At 42.9% G+C, this 25,216-nt stretch overlaps 1 protein-coding gene across 1 annotated transcript in view; it reads left to right on the top strand.

Annotated features, from left to right (window-relative positions):
• LOC8034928 overlaps positions 1-24,058 on the top strand; it is a 61,287-nt gene extending 37,229 nt beyond the window's left edge. Inside the window, exons 14-21 of the mRNA XM_042292800.1 lie at positions 877-1,124; positions 6,917-7,027; positions 7,145-7,309; positions 9,878-10,212; positions 12,122-12,248; positions 22,905-22,994; positions 23,051-23,053; positions 24,002-24,058. Coding sequence (XP_042148734.1) covers positions 877-1,124; positions 6,917-7,027; positions 7,145-7,309; positions 9,878-10,212; positions 12,122-12,248; positions 22,905-22,994; positions 23,051-23,053; positions 24,002-24,058 — 1,136 coding nt within the window. The remainder of the gene's footprint in view (positions 1-876; positions 1,125-6,916; positions 7,028-7,144; positions 7,310-9,877; positions 10,213-12,121; positions 12,249-22,904; positions 22,995-23,050; positions 23,054-24,001) is intronic.
• Positions 24,059-25,216: the final 1,158 nt, after the last annotated feature.

Below are 25,216 nucleotides of genomic sequence, written 5' to 3'. Positions count from 1 at the left end.
ATGTTTGCAGTAGTACTGTACTGCCCACTAAACGAATTTACAGCAAGAGGCAGGTGGTCTCACTTTAAAGTTTTAAAAGTTCATGCTGTCGACAATTCCAGGATGCTATTTTTATTCTTTTGTGAGACACTTAGGCGTATTTGAGAAAGAAAAAAGAAAAAGGGAAAGAAAACGAAAATATACGTTATATTGTTTATTGATCAACTTAAGCTGTGCGAATACCGGTTCGAATCGAATAGGAGTATATATCATCCCTAGCTTTAACACTGTTAAAAAAACGATATTTGGGACTTTCCCTACCATTGTGAAGGTTATGAATGACGCGGTGCCATTTGATTCTAACCGGTATTCGCACACTTCTAAAACTTAAAACGTATCCAGAAGCATTTTACTTTTGTACTGTAACAGATAAAATATAAAAAAAAATTGGAAGCTTCTTGCTGTCTTCCATGACAGTTTCCGCATCTGACTACAGGGTGTTCCAAAAATCACTGGTGTGCTTTCTTTCAAATAAGATTTCGATGGCAGATATGTGCTGTCACTGTCCATACGTGTTGGCTGAAAGTGGGCTTCGTTTTAAATGACCTTAATGCGCAAACACTCGTGGAATGCAAAAAAAAAAATTTGTCTGGTCTCCATCAAAGCACGAGTTCTATATATGTAGTGAACAACATACTTGCTCTGGTGACAAAATATGTATAGTCTACCGCATAAAACTAAACTGAGATTTTATTTTTATACATATCAGTAGCCCTTGATTCCAAAAACAGCAAGTTAAGTCTATAGTACTTTGATTCCAGTGCCCGATTTTTGACTCACTGTTGGGTTAGCATCTGTTCTTGTGTCCTGACGGTCCCGGCGTTCTCTTCTTCTCAGTGCTGGCCATTGCGCTGCCAATAGCGCTGGCGCTTTTGGTCATGATGCTGTGCTGCCTGGTGTGCTTGTGCCGACGCTGGAAGCGGAGGGCACAGCGCGCCAAGGGACCTTTTCGCCTGGGAGCCGTCAGTCCTCTAGGCGGCACTTTGGACAAGAAGGCCATGATCACAGACACATCGAGCGAGAGCAGTGGTGAACACGCACTCAAGCACTCGTACGCCTTCGACGGCTTCATGGTGAGCCCGACCGCTGTACGTTCACTTCGTTTTCTTCTGCTCACTAAAGGCTGGCTCCTCACACACTTACGTCTGCTTAGAACTGGAGAGGCTAAAAAACCTGCTTTAAGTCTCTCGTGATTGCTTGCGACTGGCTGCGCAGAAGTCGCAAGTGTGTCAAACAGCCTTAATCCGCGGTCCTAACGCCTGCTCAAGAATTCTCTACTCGGGAGCTGATCAGGGTTTTCGAAATAAAATTTGCGAGATACCAATACAACAATCGGTTTCACGTCCATTTTATACTTCTGCCATTCGCAATGAGCCTTGCGAGTTTGACTTCCAAATTTTTCCGAGCATGACTATAAAGTGTAGAGGTTCCCCGTAAATAAAATTGAAACATAGACCAAAATTACATTTTGCACGAGGTCGCCGCGCAGCTGGCCAATAAAATTGTACTTCAGCAATCGCGGGTTTGGTTGACACGATGATAAAAAGAGCATAGAGGTCTCGTCTCGTTCGCCTGCGCTTCTCCATCTCACCACCGGATTTGCGACAGCGGGCAGCTCCTAAGGGCCATGCAGTAAAGATCAAAAAGGGGTACGGTCACCGAGAGCTCGAAAAACGCGGGACGTGGCCTATCGAACATCACATATCACTCTACAACCAATGAGATTGCGAAATCAGCCGATAAAAACGGCCGAGAACGAATCAGGAAATCAGGACAGTGAACAAAAGAAGCCTCGCGTTCCTTATGAGCTGTCAGATAACACATCTTCTCTTATTTGCCGTAAAGCGGGGTTGAGGGGAACCTCCCGAATCGACACCTAAGTTTGAACTGGTGTTTCGCCGCTATATATCGGGGTGTATAGTTTTTGTTGCTCCATTGGTGTGTTGGTGTTGGGCGCAACACAAATGTGCACCACCCAAGGGGACAGAAAAATTAAAGAAAGCTATCAAGACGCCCTTGGAAGTTTTAGCGCAACATGTTTATAAAGGGGCGAAATCTGGGACCTTCGTGGTACATTTCCGTTTGCACACTGTGTCTGCGCAGGATCACAGTCTGCAGTCGAAGAAGTCGAGCCGCAAGAGCGACATGAGTCTCAACCGCAGCCTGTCGACGGGCTTCAGCGTCCCTCACGTGGTCATTCCGCGAGCTAGACATAGTCCCCAGAAACAGGTAAACCAGACCACCCCCAAGGGGCCTCTGGTTATGTGGTGACAACACGCGTGCTAACATAACGCGCGAGCCTAACTTTATTTCAAACCCACTAAAAAAGGAAGAAACAAAAGAAACAGCCGGTTTACGAAGCTTGTACAGACCTCGAAAGAAAAAAAATGCTCGTTCACCTTCGACCTGGAATGCGCCGAGAAATCCCTCCGGCCTCTTTCTTTCCCAAAGCCTCTGAGAAGGACGCGGGACGACATGCTCAAACGCTGAGGTGAACACTGAGAAGTCGACGTCGGCGATATCGGGTGGACGAATCCAGGGGACAGAGGTAACGGGCCCTCTCCCCTGGACGTCCGTGTTCGTCGTGGCATCGCATCCAAGGACGCATGTAGCGTAGGAAAAAAAGTTTTCCGTCGCTCTCCCAGTGCAAAGTGTGACTCGGCCAGCGTCTGATGTGCGCCTGGACACTTCTGGGTGAAATGGACTGACATAAGTGCGACGGCGTGCCCGGACGACGGCTGGCCAGAGCAACGAGGGTCGGACCATCTGTCAACTTTTCAAATACTTTCTTTTAAAACGCGTTGCCAACGCCAGTTGACGCACGTACATTGTTACGTTTACCTCTCAAGGTTTTTTTTAGTCTCCCGATGTCAATGGTTGGCGACCTCTCCCCTCAGGCATGAAAAATACTCTGACGACGTTTCCCGTCGACGTCGAGGACTGCAATTTTGCCGCACCAGCGCAGTATGTTGTTCTCGGCTACTGGGTAACGCTGTAAGTGTCGCTGTGCTCAGAGGCCGGTTATACCGCTCTGAGTGCAGCGACAGTATGGCAGTATTTGATCGAGAGTTTGAGTATTCCGTATAGGAGAAAAACGCAAGCACTGCGCGTTCGCGTTAGCGTTGCATGCTTCACGTTGCGCATGCGCGTCGTCGCCGTGCGTCAATCCGCAATCCAAGACGCAGTTTGTGCTCCAGCACACGCGCAGTGTGAAACACATAACGCTCACACAAACGCACGGTGCGTATACGCGACACAAAAGCTTAGTATTATGAATACCGTAAGAACCACGCGGATAGCACACTTTCATTTTTTGAACATCGCCGCGCGTCTACTTTACCGCAGAGCGCGGAGGCTGTCAATCACAGTCGTTTTCGGAAAGAGGCCTGCGAATGGCGAGGTACCGATAACGAATTAATCCCGGGATCTATCGCATCTTCAAGCAAAGAACGCTGTCAGCTTCTCGTCATTCGGTACTCTGCTTCTATAAATGACAGTAATCAGCCTTCGCGAGCCCTGTGGGAATATAGATGCACGTGTAATCTCCTACGGACTGCGGGATATTTTGTCATACCGACGGTACATCTGCGCAGTCAACACCAGTGAGGGAAATTCAAAGCATTTCAACGTCATCTCCGTGAGATTGAGCGCAGTCCCAGATTGGGCAGGAGTTCTTTGTCGGCGTTCGGCTGGTCTTCGTGTCTAGTCAATGCCTCAAAGGACGCTCGGCGGTGATGGGCTCGGACCGAATTGCTGAGTTGGCGCAATCCGAGTCTGATGACGCTGCACGGAGGTAAAGCAGGCTGTTTATAGACTGATGAGTCGAGGTTGCGTTGGTTCTAGCATCGGCAGGTTCGGACGTCTGTCAAAAGCGCCGTCGAACACAGACCAAACACGTCGAAGGCTTTCGATGTTACAACAGGAAACAATTGAAGTAATGTTCTTGCATGACCAAGTTGACAAAAATTAGCGAGCGACAAGGCCTCGTCAGTATGCCCAACTCTACGTATTAGTAACACCGACAGCAACGTTATCACGGTACTTTTTTTATGTCTGCGGTAAGCGTTCGCCATCTATTGACATAGTGAGACTGCACCATAACTGTTCACACCACCTTCCAGACCTTACAAGAAACTCACGCCGTCTAAATTGCGATATTCACGAATGAGATGTGCCATTGTACCTCAAAGATGTCCGTTTTTTTTTTGTTTTTTTTTGTCTTTGTTTTGGTGCGGTGAAGATATATCGCGTGGACCGTCGCAAAAATTGCCAAAATATAGAAAAATTTCAACAAGTATGCATCAAGCTCCTGGAACAGCATGCGATTTCAACCTTAATCCAGCTTATCACCTAACACAGCAAAGTTTACACAGTGGTGCTATCCCTTTTTCTAATTTAAATAAAACAGTACTGCTTAGTTTATTGTGCCAGACCTATTTTACTAGGCAAAACATCACTGGGCGATTGTGCGCTCTTAAAAAGTGCGGTGATAGTAATGTTATAAGAAAGACAAGATACAAAGAGTGCTTTTTGATACGCCTGTATAGAAGACTATTAACAGTTTTTGTGTTTGTTTTTGCAATGTTTACTTTTTGTTGTGAGAATAAAGAGAAAATAATGTCTAATCCTTTCCACTTGGTGTCAGTGGTGACAGAACTGGGTGGACGATGCATGTTGGTTAAACGCTGCGTTTATTATTTTCTTGGTTTGTATGACTAATTACTTCGGATTACGGGACACATTTAAAAAGCAAAATGGGCTGAAAGGAGCTGACTCGTGACTTCTACTCGTCGTGCATTTATACTATTAACCTTGCTCGCATTTGCACGCAAATTAGTTTTACCCGGTAATCCTCTAGCATCGTCTCACATCGTCAGGCCGAGAGCGTTGATGGGTCGGTTATTATCTGCCCCGAAAATTATAATTTGAGACATGCCTTACTATACACCCGCGAGTTGAGTAAGGACACATTTAAGATAGAATTTTACATTACTTCGATTTAGGGAGTGGATTCTTATAGATACATCTCGTGTAGAAGAATGCCTTCACTTATTATTCTCACGGCACCACCCTTACGAACGTCTTAAGGGTGTACCGTCGGTAAGAGATAGTCGCTAAATCTACAAGAATGGTACGAAAGCGAAGCTAGCTCATAAAAAAAAAAAAAGTTATTTTTTGAAGTTTCAAGCAAGCCCACGATATTGACGTGAAGAAGCAGAGTCGGTGATTACCGTTTGTCACATGTTGCATTCCAGCTATTTTTTTTTTCATAAAACATAGCAAATATGCATAAATAAATTGCAATATGATTCGACGTTTTTTTTCTAATAATTTCTTCTCTGGGCACAATAAATACTGGCAGAGTGCGCTGATTCTGAACACGACCATGACTTGTGTCTATCACTCAATGCTGCCTGGAGTTCCTCAGATAACGCTAACGGTACGCATTAACAGCACGGCACGTGATTAGCGAGCTTTAAAATAGCTTACACATAAGCTTTGCGTACGCAGAGAAAGAACATCTTCACTATGCACCAGCTCAAAACTCAGTAAAGGCTCTGCGCATGCGCAGTGATGATGACTCTACTCCTTTGCTTACGCAAAACGTTTGTGTACGCTATTCTACAACTTCTTATTGACAAGCAATTTTTGCGAGCAGGACGTCAGCTCCTTCAGTTATGATTCGATTCTTTGACTGGGCCCAGTTTGGTACAGGTCACTGAGGTGTCTATGGTTTGCAAGTAGTCTGCGGAAGGTTGCGGGGGATTCGGAGCTCCTTCGGGAGCTGGAAAGGCGAGGTGGGTGGGAGAATGAGGGACCCCTTCCTCCTTGGCCTGTCCTCCTTCCTTCTGCGTGCGTGTGTTGTTCGGGGGAGAGGGCGGAGGGACCAGGCATTTTGGTGTACGGCTGCTCCTAACCCCCGTGGACCCGGCTATCCAGACCCTTCTACCATCCAACACAAACAAACCAAGCTGTTGAACTGTGAGTTAACATTTTCTTCCCAATTTACTCATTTACACACTAATCGGTGTTCCTCTCTAATTAACAGGAGTCGCCTTAACGTGATTATTTTGATTGCACTGCGTGAATGTAGGGCCTGTACGTGTAAATATGTTCTTCGTTAACGCGATCAGGGCATCTTTAATGTAGCGCATGCTTTTGATGTGCGATCATTAACTGTTGGTGAGGTGAGGCCCGCACGCCAGTGGTGCACAACTCTTATGCGGCGATTGTCTTATGAGATGTCAGAGCACAAGTTTGGACATCTATCAAATATTTAAATTGTGTAAAGCTAGAATCGTTATGTGAACCATGAGAGACAAATTTGAAGCGGTAAATGCGCTCGAATTATAATAGGGGATGACAATCTGTGTATGTAGCGCGAAGTCTTGTTTGCCTCCAGACATGGGTCGTATCTTGTTAAATGAAAGTACTCGAATTGACGAAAGAATGCTCTGAAACAATGAATAAAACGTGCTATACACCATTTCACGATGACTTGGCGAACTGTGAGGCTACAGCCTCCGCGGCCGAAGAAGAGCGTCGGAGCAATGAACATGACACCACGTCACGGGTGCGTGTCTGTAAACCTTAAAGCAGCCACGTGCCTTGCTCCGATGCTCTTATTAGGTCGCAGGTTCCGCCACCTCTATAGTTCGCCAAAGTATCCTGAAACGGAGTATAGACTACGTGAATATTGCTGTCTCCAAATGAAGAGTAATATAATTTGTCTACGATGCATAAGCTTTTAACTTGGTAGTCGTTTAATAGTGTTATCGAATTTTATACAGTTACGTTGGTAAACACATTCTAGAAATCGTTTTAACGATTGTTTTGAAAACATATTTTGTCACACTTTTTTTTTAATTTTACGTAGCATTCCCGACCACTGAGCTCCAGCGCACTCGACAAGCTGGGAAGGGAGCCATCGGATGCAGCCAACATGCAGAGCAAGTTGCTTTATGTTCTAGATGGGTCAACATCAAATGTAAGTTGATGACCAACTTATTTTATAATACAATCATAGGGTCACCTGCATGAAAGCGTAATCTAAATGCCGTCTGGAGTCTGGAGTAGCAAAGTCCCGTACCGGACATCCGTCCAGGTTCGACAGCAGTACGAGGCGAAGGGCGACGCTGCCCGCTTCGGCTCCCTGCCCGACAGCAACACCTTCAGTCGCTGGAAGGGCGGCGAAGAGCGCGAGCAGCAAGAAGGTGGCAAGAAGAAGAAGAGCTCCAAGAAGTCAAGTCCCGCTACCTCGGAGAAGAAGGTACGAGCAGCAAAGGCGGGTGGAGATTGCACTAATTTGGGGATGCTGCGGAACCTTACAAGTGACTCGGCGAATTTTTGAATTTTGAGAAGAAATCAACTAAGTTCGGCTAGGGGACAATGTTGTCCAACTTCTGCACATAGACATTAAAAAAAAAAAAAACTTGTGCCGAATTTGTTTTGTGCGGAAGAAAAAATAGCCGTAAAATTTAAAAATAGACCACCAACATTTCCACGCTAAAAAGGCAACACAGCTATATCTAAGCTCCCACTGCAGAACCAGGGAGATCGTATTCAATCCCCTCCCATCCGCGCTTAGATCTGGATGAGCCAGAATGGGCATTGTACCGGCGTGTAGTTTTGAATTACTACTGCCTAATGCATGTTAAAGATTTCGGGCCAGCGGTTGTAATACACTGGCTAAATTTCACATGTACAGCGGATGCACTCCCACTGGGGATAACTAAATAAACGCACCACTGCCTAAATACACACACAACATAATTTTTACTTTTAATGCTTTTGTTCGTTTATTAATCTGAAACAATGAATCAATATCTCAACAAACAGTTCATCCCTTTTCCGCAAGGTGGCGTCAGCTTGTTTTCTATCATCGCGCATGCGAATAATGGTTGAACTTCAGTCGTACTTTTGTCAATCTTTGTAATCGAAGGAAAAAAAAAGTCGAAGTTGTTCTAACTTGAACCTTGGCAGCTTCACGACGTGCCTGGTTGTGATGAACGTTCAAAAAGGGGGCACACCGTCCTTAATAAAACAGACAAGGTGCAAGTACGCTGTGTCTTGGTCTGGGCTTGCAACGATTGTTTTTGCTCGAGCGCTTTTAGTATCAAGATATGGCTCTGCCATGTGAAAAAAAAGGAGAGACGATCGTAAAATGTCGAAGCTCGATCATCCTGCGATAGAAGAAACTAACCAAATATTTAGATAGTCAGGGCTCGAATGGGGGATACCTTTCGTAGCTGGTATTAGGCAGCACAAAACAATTAATGTATTTGGAGATCCCCCTTAGGAAGTGTGTGGAAAGTACGAAGACGCATGCCATATATACAATGTAGTAATCCAGTTTTCCTAGAAATAGTTGATTGTCAAGGTTTTGTTCAGGCTTGCAAATTCTTCTAGTGCACTCGCTCTGATAAAATTACTTTTGAAATTGCTTCGCTTTGATATTTTCAGCACATTGAAATGACATCGTGCGTGTAAATTATTTTGATCTAAAAGATAAAAATAAATACAACAGTGGTTCTAATTACAGCAAATACCGTACGGAATACCAAGTATAACACTTTTTTTTCAGAATCTCGCTTCTTTTATTCCTCATCCGGATTCTTGATTATTATTTTTTATCATAGCGGTTATTCAACTCATAAAAAAAAACAAAAAAACGTTTGGTTATGCGCTAAACAAAACTTAATTTAATGGTGAGGAGGGTAATCTTTTGAATGAATTTGTGACGTTATTTTAATGAAGACACGCAAGAGATCCTGGAAAGGGGTTATATTCTAACTTGGTAACTTTTTTAACTTGATGACCCTTCAGCGCCTTCACTTACCAAATAACGGCGATAAATTTGATATAATAGAAATTTATCGCGCATTAACATTCTAAAACGTCTCAAATGTCAAAATGCCCTCGTCTCGTGCTTTTAAACATCTTAAAAAAAGCGATTCAGTATTTTTTCTGGATTTCAACGAGAGACCACGCACACATGAATCAATAGTCAAGAGGATTAGAAAATCTAAGGGCCTGCTTCCCGGTAAAGCACGCGGATAGTAGTTCACTTTGGTGCATGGGGAGTTTCCAGCAAATGACGATCAGTCAATATTTATTGTCTGAGTTGAAAACATTCGGTGCTCAAGAATAATGAGATTGGCGTTTCAGGTGCTCATTGTACCTGCGCAAATAAGATGTTCAATGCAAAACGCGTTTAGGGCTTCGCCATTCGCTGGGTGGGCTTTGCAGATCGTAGTGGGTAGTACTCCGAGTGCTGGGTGGCGAACTGGACGCTCAAGCATTCTTGTATCTTTGCTTTTCAGGGTGATGATTTTTGAAGAGTATGAATGGTTGTGCAGGAACAATAATCGCCAAAAGTATGTTCCAGCACAAATCATTGTGAAGGTCTGTTTACGCGTGCAGGTCAGCTCTAACTCAGCACCATAGAAACCGCGCTGACCTTGCGCTCTATCAGCGCTGTGTTAGCGCACCGCTGCATTTGACCCGCTTTTCCTTGCCTACTCACACAATGCATCCCTGACCTGCCACTGATTCAGCAGTGAAGTAGCGCTGATGCAGCGTGGGGTTTGCGTATTCTCAGTTTTGACATGCCTGTGTGTACCGACCTTAATTGGTTTTGTCAAGAATTTGACTAATGTGAAGTTTCCTGCGAGTCTTTTTACAACGTCTTAAATTCGACTATTGTCCATCTGTAATGGTTAAAAAGTACAAATAGCGAACATACCCCTGGTGAAAGATGTAAGCTCTCGTACCTAGACAGATCTATGAGCATATGCTCTAATAACCTCCCTATATGAATTTCTCATTATTTCTCCAGTCAAGCCCATCCACGTCGAAGACGCAGCGCCCTGACATGCCGGCGCCCCCTCCACCTCCGCCGCCCGTGCCCATTACGCCGGGAACGTCCCGGTGGCTGGACAGCTCGGCACGAGCCGCTGAACGCATTCAGCAGCAGCAACAGCAACAACAACAGCAGCAAGATCAGAAGCAGCAACAGCACGACCAGAACACGCAGCGTTCGGCGGAGACATCGCAGCCAGTCTCGCAGCCGTCCACGTTCTCGAGAGAAATTTCCAAGTTCCGGAACACCGTGGTCGACTCGGCACAGAATGCTGAAGATGTTTACGGAACCAACACCTTCACAAAAAAGAGGTGAGCTTTCCATTTCGTTCTGACCCCTGGTCGATCACTTAGGCGTCTGATCTAACATTTGCTTTTTACTGTTTGTTTGGGTGGTTTCATACCGCCACTCTGGTCACCCAATGCGGTACTATTCCCGTATACACAAGTCTGCTTATCGCTAATGCAAGACGGTTTGGGTCTGTAGAAACCATTTTCAGTGGCTCTGTGCAAGTAAGAGACAACGGGAAGGGAATGGAGGTTCAGAGTTATAGCTGGATGCAAGTGCAAATATATTATATTAGGCTGTGATTAACTATATCTTACTCCCCGAAATATAGAAGACAAGTTATGTGTTTTGGTGAATCTACTATTTTTAGGTAGCGTGCAGTCTTTCTTTGGGGGGGGGGGGGGGGGGGGAGGGGGGGAGGGGGGGAGGGGGAGGGGGGGAGGGGGGGCTTTGATTGCATAAGAAACTGCTACGCGATATTTCGCCGTTTTTTAGCACTTTTAGCGCTATGAGTCTTCGTGGAGGCGACCAGTGCAGGCTATCATGAAACAACGCGTTGTTCCATACATCATATGTAATCATTCACCGCTTCTGTCACAACAAGATTACCGAGATGTCTAATGCGTTATCGTGTGCGACTTTTCTCGATTGGGGGAGACGTTAAAGCTGTAGGCATAAGCTCTTCAGGTACGACGCCACGTGATCTCAATTTCAGCAGGCTTAATGACAACGCTTGAATAAGCTATTAACTCTGTGTTTTCAGCCTCACCAACCGCACGGACGCAGTCGGTAGTACCATCCGAGTGGTACCAGTGTGGAGTCCACCGAGGTCAACAATGCTTTGTAGAGAGCACAAAACGATTGCTTAGAATAGCAAAAGAAGTTTAGCACAAGAGGACAGGGAAACTGAAATGTCACTTTCATTAGGAAACTGTAAAAACAAGATAATACTAATTTTCTTCTTTTTTTCTTCACTTCGTTTTGTAATTGAAATTTTCAGAAGTGCAAATTTTGTGGTAAAACAAAATAAAAGCTTGTTCGGTGCAGTACGTGGAAGTCAAGGCACGAAACATTGTAAGTTAAATGTCAAAATATACGTTCGTCGATTATGCTACAAACAGATAGCAGGTAAACGAAAGCGCGTAGATTTAATTAAAAACTAAACCGAGAGATTCAGGCGACAGAGACCCAGGAACAGGAAAAAAAAATGAATGTACGACACAAAAGTTCACTATTGTGTCGTTACCCCCCTTTTTTGGCGGCGCTTCTGGGTTGCTGTGTTAAAGGTTGTGCGTGTTGGTATCTAAGTTACAAATAAATCAGTAAACAAAGCTACCATGTTTCATTTCGAAATTAAAAAAAAAATACCGTAAGCTTTTGAAAGGTTTTAGTACGTTCCGAATTACTCTCGTGAGAGCTTAAATATCCTTGCAATTAAGCATGTGGAAGACTGATCTTATTCGAGCAAACTAAACATAAGGAATTAACTTCCGTCGGGAATATTGACGCTCGTCTTTCGCCAGTCCGACAATAATTTCTTCAACTTTTCCGTGTTTTTTACTGCCAAAACACGCCTGCCTCACAAATGTGTCGTGAAACAGCTGACGATAATGCCACGAGGATCACCGTGACGTTCCAATTCGAATGTTTGTGTCGCAGCATGGCTTGAAGAATTCGTTCGTAATCGGCAACAATGTATTTTTAATCTGTTTCTGCAGCTGACAAATAAACCTCGAAGACTTTCTCCAAGATTTCAGCACCTAAGTAAAGCAACAAATGTTCTCTTACTTAGGTCGCATATACGTGTTTTCGCTGTCTTCCACTGTTGAAACAAAACAAAACACGAAAATGAATACGTAGTTTCTTATTCCCAAAGACTGGCAAGGGTATTGTGGGGATTGTTTAAATTATTTAGTTTGTCTTTTCTCTCAGCACCATCTCCGAAACTGGACGCTCTTACGACGAGACCACCATCAGGCCGGCTGTGAAGCGGCTGCGTTCCTCGGGAGTCCCCGACGACGCTGTGCCAGGCACCTCCCGAGGGGATACCTTCCACGAGGTGGGCTCGCCTTAACATGCAAACAACCCGATCGTTGCTTTTTGAGGTTGTGATCAAATAGGTGTTTCAGATATGGCCTTATAAATTGCATTTTATGTCTTAAATCGAAACAACAATGAAACCGACGAAAAAGACTGCTTATCAACAAGTACAAAAAAAAATAATTGATAACATCTAATGCCGCATATATTGCCTTGTTGAGTGCTAAATCTTCATTGGCCACAAAGCGGCCATGTTCATTTATTTGAGAATGTATCTTTTTGAGGTAAATCAAAAACATCCCGATGTAAAAACACTATTTTCCTCTTTCCATCCGAAAACTTAATGATTGACTGTGCTCACCAGGAACTGATGCTCATTTCCATTATGAAAGGACGACTGCGTTCTTGAAGTACACGGGTGTACATTTGAAGACGCACATGTGAAGAACATTAGGCAAACAAAGATAACGGTATTTTCGTTCGCGCTGCGTGTCGCATATTAAATTTTTGACGTGCGTTAAATGGTAAAATAATATGCGGAGTTCGCTTTAGTTTTAAAACACACCTTACATCAAAATATTCACGATACAAAACCGCAAAGTCCCATTTCATCACGTAATGTATTTTTCTAAACATTTATGTAAGTAGTTGAAAGAAATCCGGCAAGCCAATTTTATTTTGTGCCTTTTAATTATCTCATTTAATATAATAGCCATAACGCGGTGACGTATTTTGTCAAGATGTTCAATAATTTTGTCACAGTAGTGTTCAAGCGAGACGCTTGTATGTCTCTTCTTAAAAATTAAAAAAAAAGCAATACTAAAACCTGAAAACATCATATTAAGCATATCCCAAATAGCCAATACAAATTCCGACTGATGAATGGACAAAAAGTATATTTTGCAAAGATTGCTTTGGAACTCAATTTTTTTTAATACAACATTTTATAGGAAATTTTCCTAAATGATGCACCACAATACTTGCAAAGTGGTGCACATATGCTCAATATATTTATTGATGTGTGCGTTGCAAACACAAACGCTCTCATTCAACTGAAAGCGCGAGATGGACAAGCACATAAGAACACACCACAACGCGCCACTATCAACTAACATGACTGAATAGGACTTCTATTATTTATTCCTACTCCTAGAAATACCGACGTGTGGAATTCAATTCGTTTTCCTGAAAGATCCAGCGATGGGTTACTTTTACAATTGCTATCACCTTGAGTTCCGACGTCGAAAGCTTGTAAGACTTTGGCCGTTTTACTTCGAAGTCTGCGGAATTGTTTTCTCCCATTCGAAGACACAGGCGCATTTATCAGAATAAAAGTCAAGATGATTCGACGCTGCCTCGCTTTGTCCCGAATTACTCTATAACTGTGTCGTTGTGAAGAAATTGAATTCAATGCGTGGGGCATTTTGAAATGTGGGTTAAAATAGTTCGCAAAAATTTCAGCAAATGTCAGTTGCTTGTAGCTCATTTGGGGCGTCCTTTCTTGTCCTTAAATTTCGGGAGCTCTATGGGTATGTGCCAACCTGCTCATTTTTTCCCACTCTACACAATCCCGTCTTTTATTCGGGGATTACTTTTCAAATTATCTTTTGTACCTGGTGATCCTCTTTCTTCAGTTTTCTTTTACATTACTCTGAAAATCGAATCGCCTTTTCAATATAATAGTTTGCATAATCGAGCTCTTGTTTTAGAACAGGGTCTCTTTTGTGATAAGAAAAAAGCCAAACACGAAAAGAAGTATGACAACGGACGTGTGTGTTGGCTTCCAGTTAGCAACAACATTTATTTCTTACACCAGCAGGGCTCAACTCCAGGAAGTCTCGGTCAGGAAAGGAGAAGAGGGCCAGTAGAGGGAGAGATAAAGTGCGACAGTGGGCAGGAAATGTGAATAGATTGGAGAAGAGAGGCGACAATGAACACGTGCTTTAGAGAATTGACTATCAAGGAGGTCGAAAATATAAGTACGGCTCAATAGACGACAAGAGGGTAGTTGTCCCCCGTATATCCCTGGTTCGAGAAATGCAGAGGTAACCATAAAGCCTTTTGTTAGTTCGCTGTACTAGCGCTCACGATCCGTATTTCGGGTTTATAGGTCTGATTGGTTTTCGCTTTTATAGCGTGCGTATTCATTCTTGTATTTCTTCTCCCCTATATCCACTTTTCCCGCTCCAATGTTACACTTTCTTTCTTCCTCAGTTGACCCTCTTGTCCTTTCCAAACCAACGTCTACTGCACCTGAGTTCTGCTCTTGTAAAATAAATATAAACTAGCACGGTAGATCGTACATATTCGCTACCATTTCCCTTTTCGTGTTTGAATTTTCACTTAGTACATCAGTCAACAAGCTTGTTAAAATGTCAATTTTCTTCATCTTCGTGTTTATCTTAAATGGTTGTAAAGAAATTAGGGTCGGCTAATGAATGAATATTTTATTGCGGCTTTTGCTGGTCGAGATATTCGCTATAATATCAAACTTTTACCACGGTGTTGCCTCGAACGTCTTTTGTTTTTTTGTCTCCTCCGTTTCTGAGGGGCTCTAACGTGGATGTGTAAAGCACGAAGCGTGGAATTGTTGAAGTAGGCTTATATTTAATATATATTCTCTCATGAGCAGTTTCTCGTTGCGGTAACTCTAGACGTAATAAAACATTAAATGACCACCTTCTCCAACCTGGCAATCGCTGACTGACCAGGATTGCCTCTTCGTAGAGGAGAAGTGATAATATAGAAAGTAAAGAAGGTCGTTGTCGACGGGTCATAGAGGAAGGAGGTATCAGTGGCGTTTAGAAGTGGGAAGTCTAAAATCATCGTTATTTCCATGGCAGTTTCGAATCGTAAGCATATTTTGCGACTAGTGTTAGTCGATTTCTGAGGATTTATTCGAAAAACGGAAGATTTTCTTCACAAAAATTAAAGCATTTTCAAACCGCTTCAATTTTTTTTCTAAGTTCATCTATGTGGATACCTTATCTTGGCTATTTGTGAAAACAGGAACGTTCAGTATTCGATATTAAAACGTATTTATGTGTTTATTTTCAAACATTACATTTTTCAGTCAGAAGACGTAATATAATTGGTAAAGAAAAAACTTCAAAGTCAACTCAACTTTCCAACAGCCATACAACGGCGTAGAAATAATACACCAAAATAACGTCATTAGGACACTAATCATAACTTTGAGAAGGGAGCGAACGAAACATAAAAACATACCTTTCTGACTTCATGGGGGCTACAGGAACCGTAGTGCAGAACAAAATAAAACTTGGTCAAGAAATATGTAATTCCCATTAACGTGTACCCAACGAAAGCCCCATGATCGTTCATATAAGTGAGTAAATGAATTAATATAAATGGGCGTTATTTATTCAGAAGTTGCGGAACAGAACTTTATTTTTAATCTAACCAAATTATTTTGATAACAAGAATATGCATGTTCAAAACATTCATGCATTCGTATTGCATTTCGTTTATGCGCTACGCCTTGCGCATGATTGAACGTCACATTATTTCAATATTCACGTGACGTGAACAGCTCCACGGCTGCAAATACCACACGTAATGCATCATCCAAAATACAATAGATTTATATTTGACTTTAATAAAAAATGAACAAAAAAATTGCTTTTAACTTTGTCACATCATAAAAGGAATATAAATATACAACAAAATGAATTCCCTAACATATACGCCTAGGTTATTTCCTCCCATAATTTAGGTTTCCATTCAGCAACCCTTTTGTGCAGCGCTATCATTTGTTTTCACGCTTTATGTCTATGTAAATGTGCCGGTTCTACACACAGTTGTAGATGTTCCACACGCGATGCACGAAAAGAAAGAAAAACGGTCGAATAGCGGCATGAATACTACCGCCCTCAAACTTATCCCGCGATTCAAAAGTCACTTCCCCTTTGCCGACGATCGAAACCTACGTTTTTCGTCCTGAGCCTTTGTTCTCGTCGTCTCTATAAATTGTGATGTGTGGAATTTGTAATGTTTACGCATTAATAAATAGATTTGAGGCTGTCTGGGAATTTATTGTAAACGCTCTGGCGCCCATATTAATAATAATCAATCAATCAATCAATCAATCAATGTTTTTTTAAGTTTATTGAAGTTCAATAAAGGCTAAAGGAACTTTAGCCTTTATTGAAGGCTAAAGTTCCTGGGCATTGAAGTGCCCAGGAACAACCTTGCGGTCTTAGTACAGGTGCACTCAGGAAACATGAAAAACAACACTACACACAAGAAACAAACAGTAAACAATAAAACACTTAAAAAAGATCAGATATGTCACATAAACTCGCTAGGCTATACCACCACGATAGCGAAAGGAAAGGAAAGCGAGAGTATAAAAATTGATTCTGAGCAACTTAATCAGGTGCAAAAAATGGGAAGCCAAATTTAGGTGAGGAACTTTAGCGCTCTGATGAACTCCGGTGTGTTATTGTTAAATATATCAATAGTGTCTGTAAAAGAGGAATTGTAGGTGTGCCCAATTCTCGACACGGGGTCGTGAAGATTAGTTACGGGAGCATTGTAGAAGGATGCATTTTGCCGTGTAGGTTTTACGGGAATTTTCAAATGCACATTTGATATCAATGATGTGCAGTCAGTGATGCCATGAATAAGTTATTACAGAAATAGGATGTCGGCATGTTCTCTCCTACGCCGCAGGGTGGGCAATGCCAAGCTATGTTGGACTGGGACTGCTGGATCATCGTTTGAGATAGACGCATTGCGCGACGAGAAACGATGTCTGTAGATACATAAGAACTTATTCTGAACACGTTCGATTCTAGCCGAGGTTGTCGCGCAGATTCCATTCCATACAACAGAGGCAAACTCGACGTGTGGTCGACATAGATCACTGTACAGTGTGACAAAAGTACTAGGGTTATTAAACTCTTTAGTAATGCGGCACGTGATACCAAGCGTACGTAAAGCTGAGCTCACACTATGGTCAATAATAATAATAATAATAATAATAATGTTAGCAGTATACTGCTAACAGTATGGGCGCGCCTCGTCAGCTCCACGTTTACAAGGAGCAGACGACGCGGGAGGATGGTGCTTTTGCCGTGCTTGCCTCGCGCCTCGTAGTGTACCGAATGCACAACGGCCGAACAATATTTCTTCTTGTGTACTCAAATTCCATAGCACCGTAGCAAACAGAAAGGTAAATATGGGTCTCCCGAAAAGTTTTATTTGGTTCCTGGGAGGTAATTCAAGAAGGATCTCCAGACGCATGAATCGCCAGCTGTGCGCAGGACAGGGTTAATTATAGTTTCTCTATCTTGTCGTCTGATTCAATACTGCAGCTACGCTTACTTGTAACGTTAATAGTGACTTTTCATAGATCACACGCGAGAACATGCAAGAGTTGCGCGTTGCTTGGGGGAGCCGCCACATCGACGCCGGACGGATCTAGGGCCCGCAGGGTCCGCAATCCGCACCTGACGTTCTACGACAAGTCCCTAATGTAGTAGCTGCGATAAATCCCCGTGGCTCCCGACAAAAAAAAAAAAAAAAAAAAAAAAAAAACGAATTTGCATTTATTATATTTTAATTAATGTTAAATTTGAGAACCTAGCTCACTTTGCTTACGCGACAATTTTGTTCCTTGATGCTTACAAGAGCAGGCGAGTAAGCGGCAAAAGGGCTTCAGGTAACTTCAGGCAGATAATCATAGCCCCTATTGCGTACTGCCGTGAACGCATAATTGAAAAGAGATTGGTGGTTGTACTCTAGTTTTTGTTTTTAAATATTAAATGATGTAGTTAGCCCACAACAAGTATAATTACTTTCCGAGGAGCTCTAAAAATTAGACATTAGAACATTCCTGGGTCATCGACTTAGAGCGTGTTCGTGATGTTGGATGTGCAAAATGAAAACAACACAAGGGGGACCAAGATAGGACAGCTCACAAAAGGTAAATAACTGAAAATGTGTGACTGAAATTCAAAATGAATTAGAAGTTTCGCAAAGAGAAGAAAGTAATATTTACGATCCTGTTTCGGACCAAGATGTCCAATCTATATTATATATAAAGTATAACTGCGCGTAAACAAAAAAACAAAAATTACGGGAATTTTTTTTTTTTTGCATTTACCCGCAACTGTGTTTAAATCTATCATTGTGACGTCACATAAGAAAGGTAAAAAAAAACAAAAAAACAAGACAACAATATTGGCGCAAATGTGAGTTGATTGAAAATCGCTCGTTTTATTTATAAAAGTATGAGTGGTTTACTAACGCAAGTGCGTAAATTAGGATTTTACCGCCTTGAGGGCAGCAATACACTTTCCCAAACAAAACAAGGTAGTAACGTTTTTTTTTTTTTTTCCAATTTTAGTGTTTAATTTGCTTAATATGTCTGGGAACAGAACAGATGAGCTGTGGCCGTATTTGCATCTCGCATTGTCTTTTTTTAATACAGCTTGGCCTCGTGTTACGGTTTGGCAGAGCCTGCCTCATCATCGACTTCATTAGCATGCATTTAAATAGCCGCGGCAGGCTTTCAGCAGTCGGTAACTACGACTTTCAAGAGCACTTGACTGAGTTCAAATAGTGTGTGCGACAACCCAGCTTTGCGCGAGAAGACAATTTGAACAATATATCATCCTCATCTTTGTCCGAATAGCTCTGACTTTCAAGAGCGAGTGAAACCATAAAGAAAATCATTTATCTTGCGGCGGACTTCGCCGTCGACAAATGTTCTTATGTCTGGATCAACCCCTCCACCTCGGAAGGCGGCACACAGGCAACCTTTCTTAGCAGAGGTTCGCCTCCTTAAGAAAATAATAGCCGTTTTTTAACAGACGAAATCCACAATATTAATACAACGTGGCCGGAGTAGAATTTTAACGTGTTCGTTGCCATTCCACCCGGACCCGGACTGCTATAGATGGCGCTTCTCCTCCAGAGTGCGGGGCCACTAGTGCTGCTCCGGCGCGCCCTCTGGGCAGCTGTTCTACGCTATACACCAACCCATGTTTACAAACGAACCGGAGCGCCCCCAGCGGACGCCACCGACGCCGCGCATGCGCAATGGGGGTGTGGGCAAAAAGCTCGTCATCGACCATAAACAAACCATTGGAATGGGATGTTGTCGGCGTCGGTGTGAGTCGCTGCGCTCTTTTTCGCATTGGAATTGTTGATTCTGCGTCTTCCTGGGCAATGTCTGACTACTTGAGCGGCCTCAGCGAAATTAACGAGGCTCATTACACCGCAAAACTCGATGTGAATAATGTAACATGCCGCGAATCATTTTGCGTGGACGCCGCAGTATGGACGCTAAAACCTGATTCACTTGGTAAGGCTCTGCTCGCTATTTTCAGTCGTGACGTCGCTCGGGCTACAAAAGCCTGAACCGCAGCTGAGATGTCAACGTCGATACTGAAAATCGCAAGCAGAGTCGGAACGAGTGAATTAGGCATAACAAGTTGATGATGACCACTTGTAACAGTTATCAACATCTCCTTATATCTACTGTTTACACCGAGCCTACTTACCCGAGGCAATTTTCAAACTGAAACGTCTTTTGAGGTCTGCACTTTTTATCGGAATTGCCGGGTCAACGTTTGGTCTACTGGCCGCTGTTGTTTGAACGAGCAGACGACAAGCAGAAACGTTTGCGAAAGCAGACGACAGCTCGAACGATTTGAACGTGATGACGCACTGAACGTAGTCCGCAGGTGGTCTGTGCAACTTAACGGTTTTCCCGCGTTGATGTTAGAATAAAACAAATAAATCGGATGGCTACAAGTATCCGTGAATTCAATCCAAAGTGCTTTCCGCCCAAGCAATCGTGGTCCGACGGCGTCTGTTTTTTTTTGTGTGTTTTTTTTCACGGTTTTTGTTGATGTTTTTGGACGAATCGAGCAGGCAGAAAACGCAAACTGACTTTCAAACCTTTCCCGAGTCTTATGGTAAAGCTCCAGTTGTGGCGTTTTGACGAGAAGGCAAGTTTTTGTCCGATTTCTTCCAAAGTCATAACGGTTTCCGCCACAACGGCTTCCGCCCACAGCCCAAGACAGGAAGTGCGCCCGACGCGCCACCACCCGCCGTGACGTAACAGAGATAAGATAGGGTCAACGTTTCCCTTTTCGGGTTACTGTTTTTTTTTTTTTATATTTATTAATGTCTTGTATTTACGAATTTGCATTTTTAAGTGTTTTATGCAACGCTACAATTTGTTTTATTGGTGTTAGTGCCATGTTTTCACGGACTTGTATTAATTCCCCGTGATTTATGCAGGAATTGAGCTCATCAATACTTTAGTAAAATAATTCCACTTTCTCCTTCTATAAGAACTTCAACACCACTGGATAGTTCTGACTAAATGAATAAAATACATTTTCTACCTTATCAGTCATCCGGGCGGAGCACCGACCGGTGGACGACTAATCCCCCTTGAAAAACTTCGATCCTCGCCATACTCCGTGAGCGACTCCATTTAAACCAATCCATCTCACTCTAGAAGGAAATGACACGGTTGTCACGCCACGCGACTTTGCGGACTCAGAATAGCGAGATACATGGTGGTCAAATGGTTGGATGATAGTGGACTCGGTAGTGACGTCCGAACCTCGATTAGCATTAGTTTCCGAGGGGTCATGCCCTTAAAAGTGTAAACAAGAGGACGGTGATATCAGCTTTTCACCTCCATCATCAGAAGGGAAACGTGGAAGGGAAAAGACTGCAGCAAGGAGAGCGGCCCACATAAAATCTATTCTGGTCGTGTCGGCCTTCCATTGAGTAGAGCTATGTTCAAGGCATGCACTGCAAATAATGTTGAACTATGAACACTCTCAAAAAAGGGTGTATTATTACACCCTTTGTCCCATGTAAGACACCCCAAAACTTTATTTCGGCGTACAGCGCCCTATAGTCAAATAGACGGCCGCATATTTTACCAGGGGCTTGATAGCCGTGTGGTACAACTTATTAAAATAACTAATGTACGTTTTACTGACTAAAAAAAGAAATATCGGGGTTCTCTTGGCCCTACCGCAAAAACTCGGTGTTTTCTTTATGTGGCCATTGATACGTACTTTAGCTATTTGAAAAGTTATATCGCACCGTTATCAAGCCCCTCGTGAAATTTGGGGCCGTCTGTTCGACTATAGGGCGCTGTACGTCGAACTGAAGTTTTGGAGTGTATTATATCGGACAGAAGGGTGTAAGGTGATACTTTTTTTTTTTAGAGTGAAGAATTAATATGCTAAAACAACTCTGTATTAATGCGTATAAGTTTGTTTCGTGATTCTAGTAACGCGATGGGAATCTAGCAAAACTTTAATATTCATTGACTCGGAGTTGGAACCTAATAACTTATGGGCATTTTATGCAAGATAAAATAAAGTAAGTTATAGTTTTTCTTGCTCATTTAAAAAAAATGAAGTTTTATCTTTTTTTTATTTTTATTTTAAGAACGTGGCACATATGATATGTTTGTAAAGATGCGTTGAGGAGGTTTTGGTTTTACACTATCGGGACTTTCTTACTGGCGGTAGGCACTTACACATAAGTGACAAAAACAAGACTGATAAGAAGACCCAAGAAAGAGCTCAGTGCTTGAAATAATGCGCCAACTATGCAACCATTATTTGTTCATCCTGAACAAGGGAAAAACGAAAACAAACTATAGCCGCTATGTGTTCTGCTTCTGAAAAAGGAAAAAGAATACTTCCGGAGAACTCACGATTTACACAACAATGACAGTCGTGTAGCAAATCGTAGTGCTTTAAAAATTTGCTTCCTTACTACTAAGCTTCAGTCCTAGCAAAAAAACAATATTTGATAACATTTTGGTAAGTAAGCAGGGCGCTCGTGGTAATTTAGTTTTCTTTAAATTTTATTTCTTTACCTTGTAAAATGTATTCTTGCTTTAAAAGGGAAGCTAAAGCACCGCTTAAAAAAAAAGAAAAGAAAGCGAATTAAAGGTGAATTATGGTGTTTATTTATCTCGTGAATCTGAATATCACGTTCGTTTTCCCCGAAGATGTAACGAACCGCGAGAAAACGCGAAAAACCTCCGACCCATCGTGATGTCATACTAGGACAATTAGGCGGGCAAGCGCGTGTCGCTCGTGTGGGCAGCGCGTGTAATTGCAAGCTTGCCAGATACATTCCTCCACACTGATACAAGTCGTGACGTCGTTTTTGACCTTTTTGAAAATAGCAAGAGTGCGCGTGCGTACCTTTGTTAGGCGCTGCAGATGCGCGAGAGCGGAGATTCTGAAAACTCCTTTTATGACGTATCGCTCTGGAAAGGAGGGGCTTCGGTGGTACTTTGAAAATAAATTTCTGCAGTCTCCGTGCACCAAATTGAAAAATACTTTCGACATTCCTGATCTTATAGGCCAAATGAAGACGGTTGAAGTGTTTTTCCTCAAATACAGAAGCGCTTCAGTTTCCCTTTAACTAACGAGGTCAAAAATCTAATTTACCTACTTCGGTCTTAACAATAAACTATTAGCACTTTACTTAAAACTTACAGATCCCAAAACAAACATACCCAGCGGACTTCGTTAAGCTTTTCTTTCTGGGCTTCTTGTTGGCGTGCGTTGAGAAGATAGCGTTCATTTTTTTTTTTTTTCTACACGGGACTGTATGCTTGTTTCAAACTCATTGTTTTCTCCGTCCTGGTCCCCAGGAGTGCTGTCGCCTTGACGACGCCGGAAACGACGCTGGGTCTTCCGCTAGTCCAATCCCGGGTCTTCGTGCTGATACTTCGAGACGGAGGGTAAGAGGGACAAAATTAATTTTTGTTTAGTGTAACTGGCAGCATAAATAACGCAGCGGGTGACCTATTAATAGGGAATTCTAGTAGAGCGTTTCCGCAGCCCGCTAAGCACCCGGATAGCGCTCCGTAATGTGCCACAAGACCTTAAACTATGCAGACAAGGCTGGGGGCGCGCATGCTCAGGTGCGGTGTTTTCTTCGGGGATACCGTAGCGGAGGAGAAAAACGATCTACTACAACTCCCTATTATTATTATAGCGATTCTTGCTTCGTTATTTGCGACGATTGGGTATACCGCAAGAGATTGCGTTATTACCCATTCAAAACGGTCAAAGAACAAATGATGAAGCAAGAGGCAGTTTGATAACGGTAAGCAACACTTTGCGTTTCTTAGCTGTCATTGACTATAGGCCTTTGCGAAAACCGCTTTCTGCGTGATGCCATCTTTGTCTGCTGGGCTGTGGAACGAGCATGCACTGTAGTTTCTTTGTGTGGTATTTCAGACGCTGCGCACGCTTCCACAGTTCAGTGACTCGGCCTTTTTTGCCCAGGTGATAAGGTATGCAAAAGTCTATAGAACTTTCCATCGCTTATCACCCGGGAAAAAAATGCTGAGCCACTGAGCTGTGGGCGCATGCTCGGGGTCTGATGTATTGCACAGCAGAGCAACAGCGCATGCTCAGAAGGCGTTCCACAGCCCAGCAGGGAAAGATGGCAGCACGCAGAAAGCGGTTTTTGCAAAGGCCTATATAATATCCCTGTGTTACGTGCAAGTGGAAGGCAAGTGCATAGGAACACCTTCGAAGAATCAGTGAATCAGCTCGCAATCTCGGCTCTGCGCGTGCTCCTTTGGGTGCGCTCGAACGCCGATACCTCGAAACGAGTTCGTCCTGCTGAAGGCCTTTAACGTGCCCGCAAAGAAGGGCTGAAAGAAATGGGGATGCATTTGGAATTTTATCCCCGTATTCAAACTCATCGTGTTCTTCCTTCCTTTTTCTCTTTTTGCAGACTTCAAAATCGGATTCCTCTACCGGAGACTCAGAGTTGATGACTCGGCCTTTCTAGGAACCCGAACATGCGACCTTGCCAGTTCTGCGGCAAAAAGCTGCGAACCTTGTCTCGCAACTTATTATGCAGACACATTAACAATATAGTGTCAAAAGTCAGGAAAACTAGTAGGAGCCGTCCATATCGACATCGTGTTTTTCAACTTACCGCGATCGTCAATGGCCCTCTTGAGTGCGCAATAACAAACTCCATAGTCACAAACCTCAATGTGAATTTTTATTTTCGCTTCTCTTGTGTCAGACACTGGGTCAGGGAACGTACTCAAGTGCCTCGACGAGACCGGAAGTCTTGTGGACATCGTAACAAATTTCTGCGAGTGACTGTTGCCATGATGAAGTATGCGGCGTCTTTGCCGTGAGAATGTATGAATGACAAGAAATACTCATGCGTTTTCAGAGGGCTGTACCATATCTTAACCAGGAAATTCATAATATTAATTATGAGTCGTGGTATCTTTTGCGTACGTATGTGAATGCATCGGTGCGTGTGTGAGTGTGCATTGTGCCCATCTTAACCGCTAACGGTTAATCACAATTTTGTTCATTTTTTGCCGCTATGTCTTCGGGACTTGTTTTCTTAGGTTCCGGTTTTGAATTTTAAGCTTTAGCGCACTGGAGGGGCAAAGCAATTCACGTTAAAACGGTCGTCGAATTGGCAGAACTGTCATTGTGCCTGCGATAAACAAGGCCAGTGAAAAGTAAATAGAAATAAATTGTATGTACAGTGTGTGAGAAAGCGTATATTTTGTGCTAACTATACATGAATGTAACTGTTTTGTAAATAGTAGCTGTCGTTTCTTCTTTTCTTTTATTAAATGTATAATCAGGGCTGCCACCTTTGGCGGACTGCAAAATAAAAAGGCAACGTCGGTTGACAACTTTGGATTTACGACTGTTAGCTTGACGTTTGAATTGCTTCTACTGTGGAGTAATACCCACTAACATTGCATAAAACTGAATAAAGTGAAAGTAAAAAAAGACTGCTTTTTTGTATTTGATTGCGCCTTTGTTTTCTCGTCTAAAGCGATTTTACACTTCAACACTTTAAGAAGCAGTCAGTCCATTTCTTATTCATATGAAGGTGTTTTTCGTTTTTCGTATGGCAACCCCTGGTGGCTTATATGCACTTCGCTAGTCATCGAATGAATACTTGTCC

The sequence above is a fragment of the Ixodes scapularis genome, unplaced genomic scaffold (assembly GCF_016920785.2).
Source record: "Ixodes scapularis isolate PalLabHiFi unplaced genomic scaffold, ASM1692078v2 PGA_scaffold0__279_contigs__length_252992795, whole genome shotgun sequence".
NCBI lineage: Eukaryota > Metazoa > Arthropoda > Arachnida > Ixodida > Ixodidae > Ixodes > Ixodes scapularis.
The sequence above is the reverse complement of the archived record's forward strand: the minus strand, read 5'-3'. Positions and strand labels throughout refer to the sequence as shown.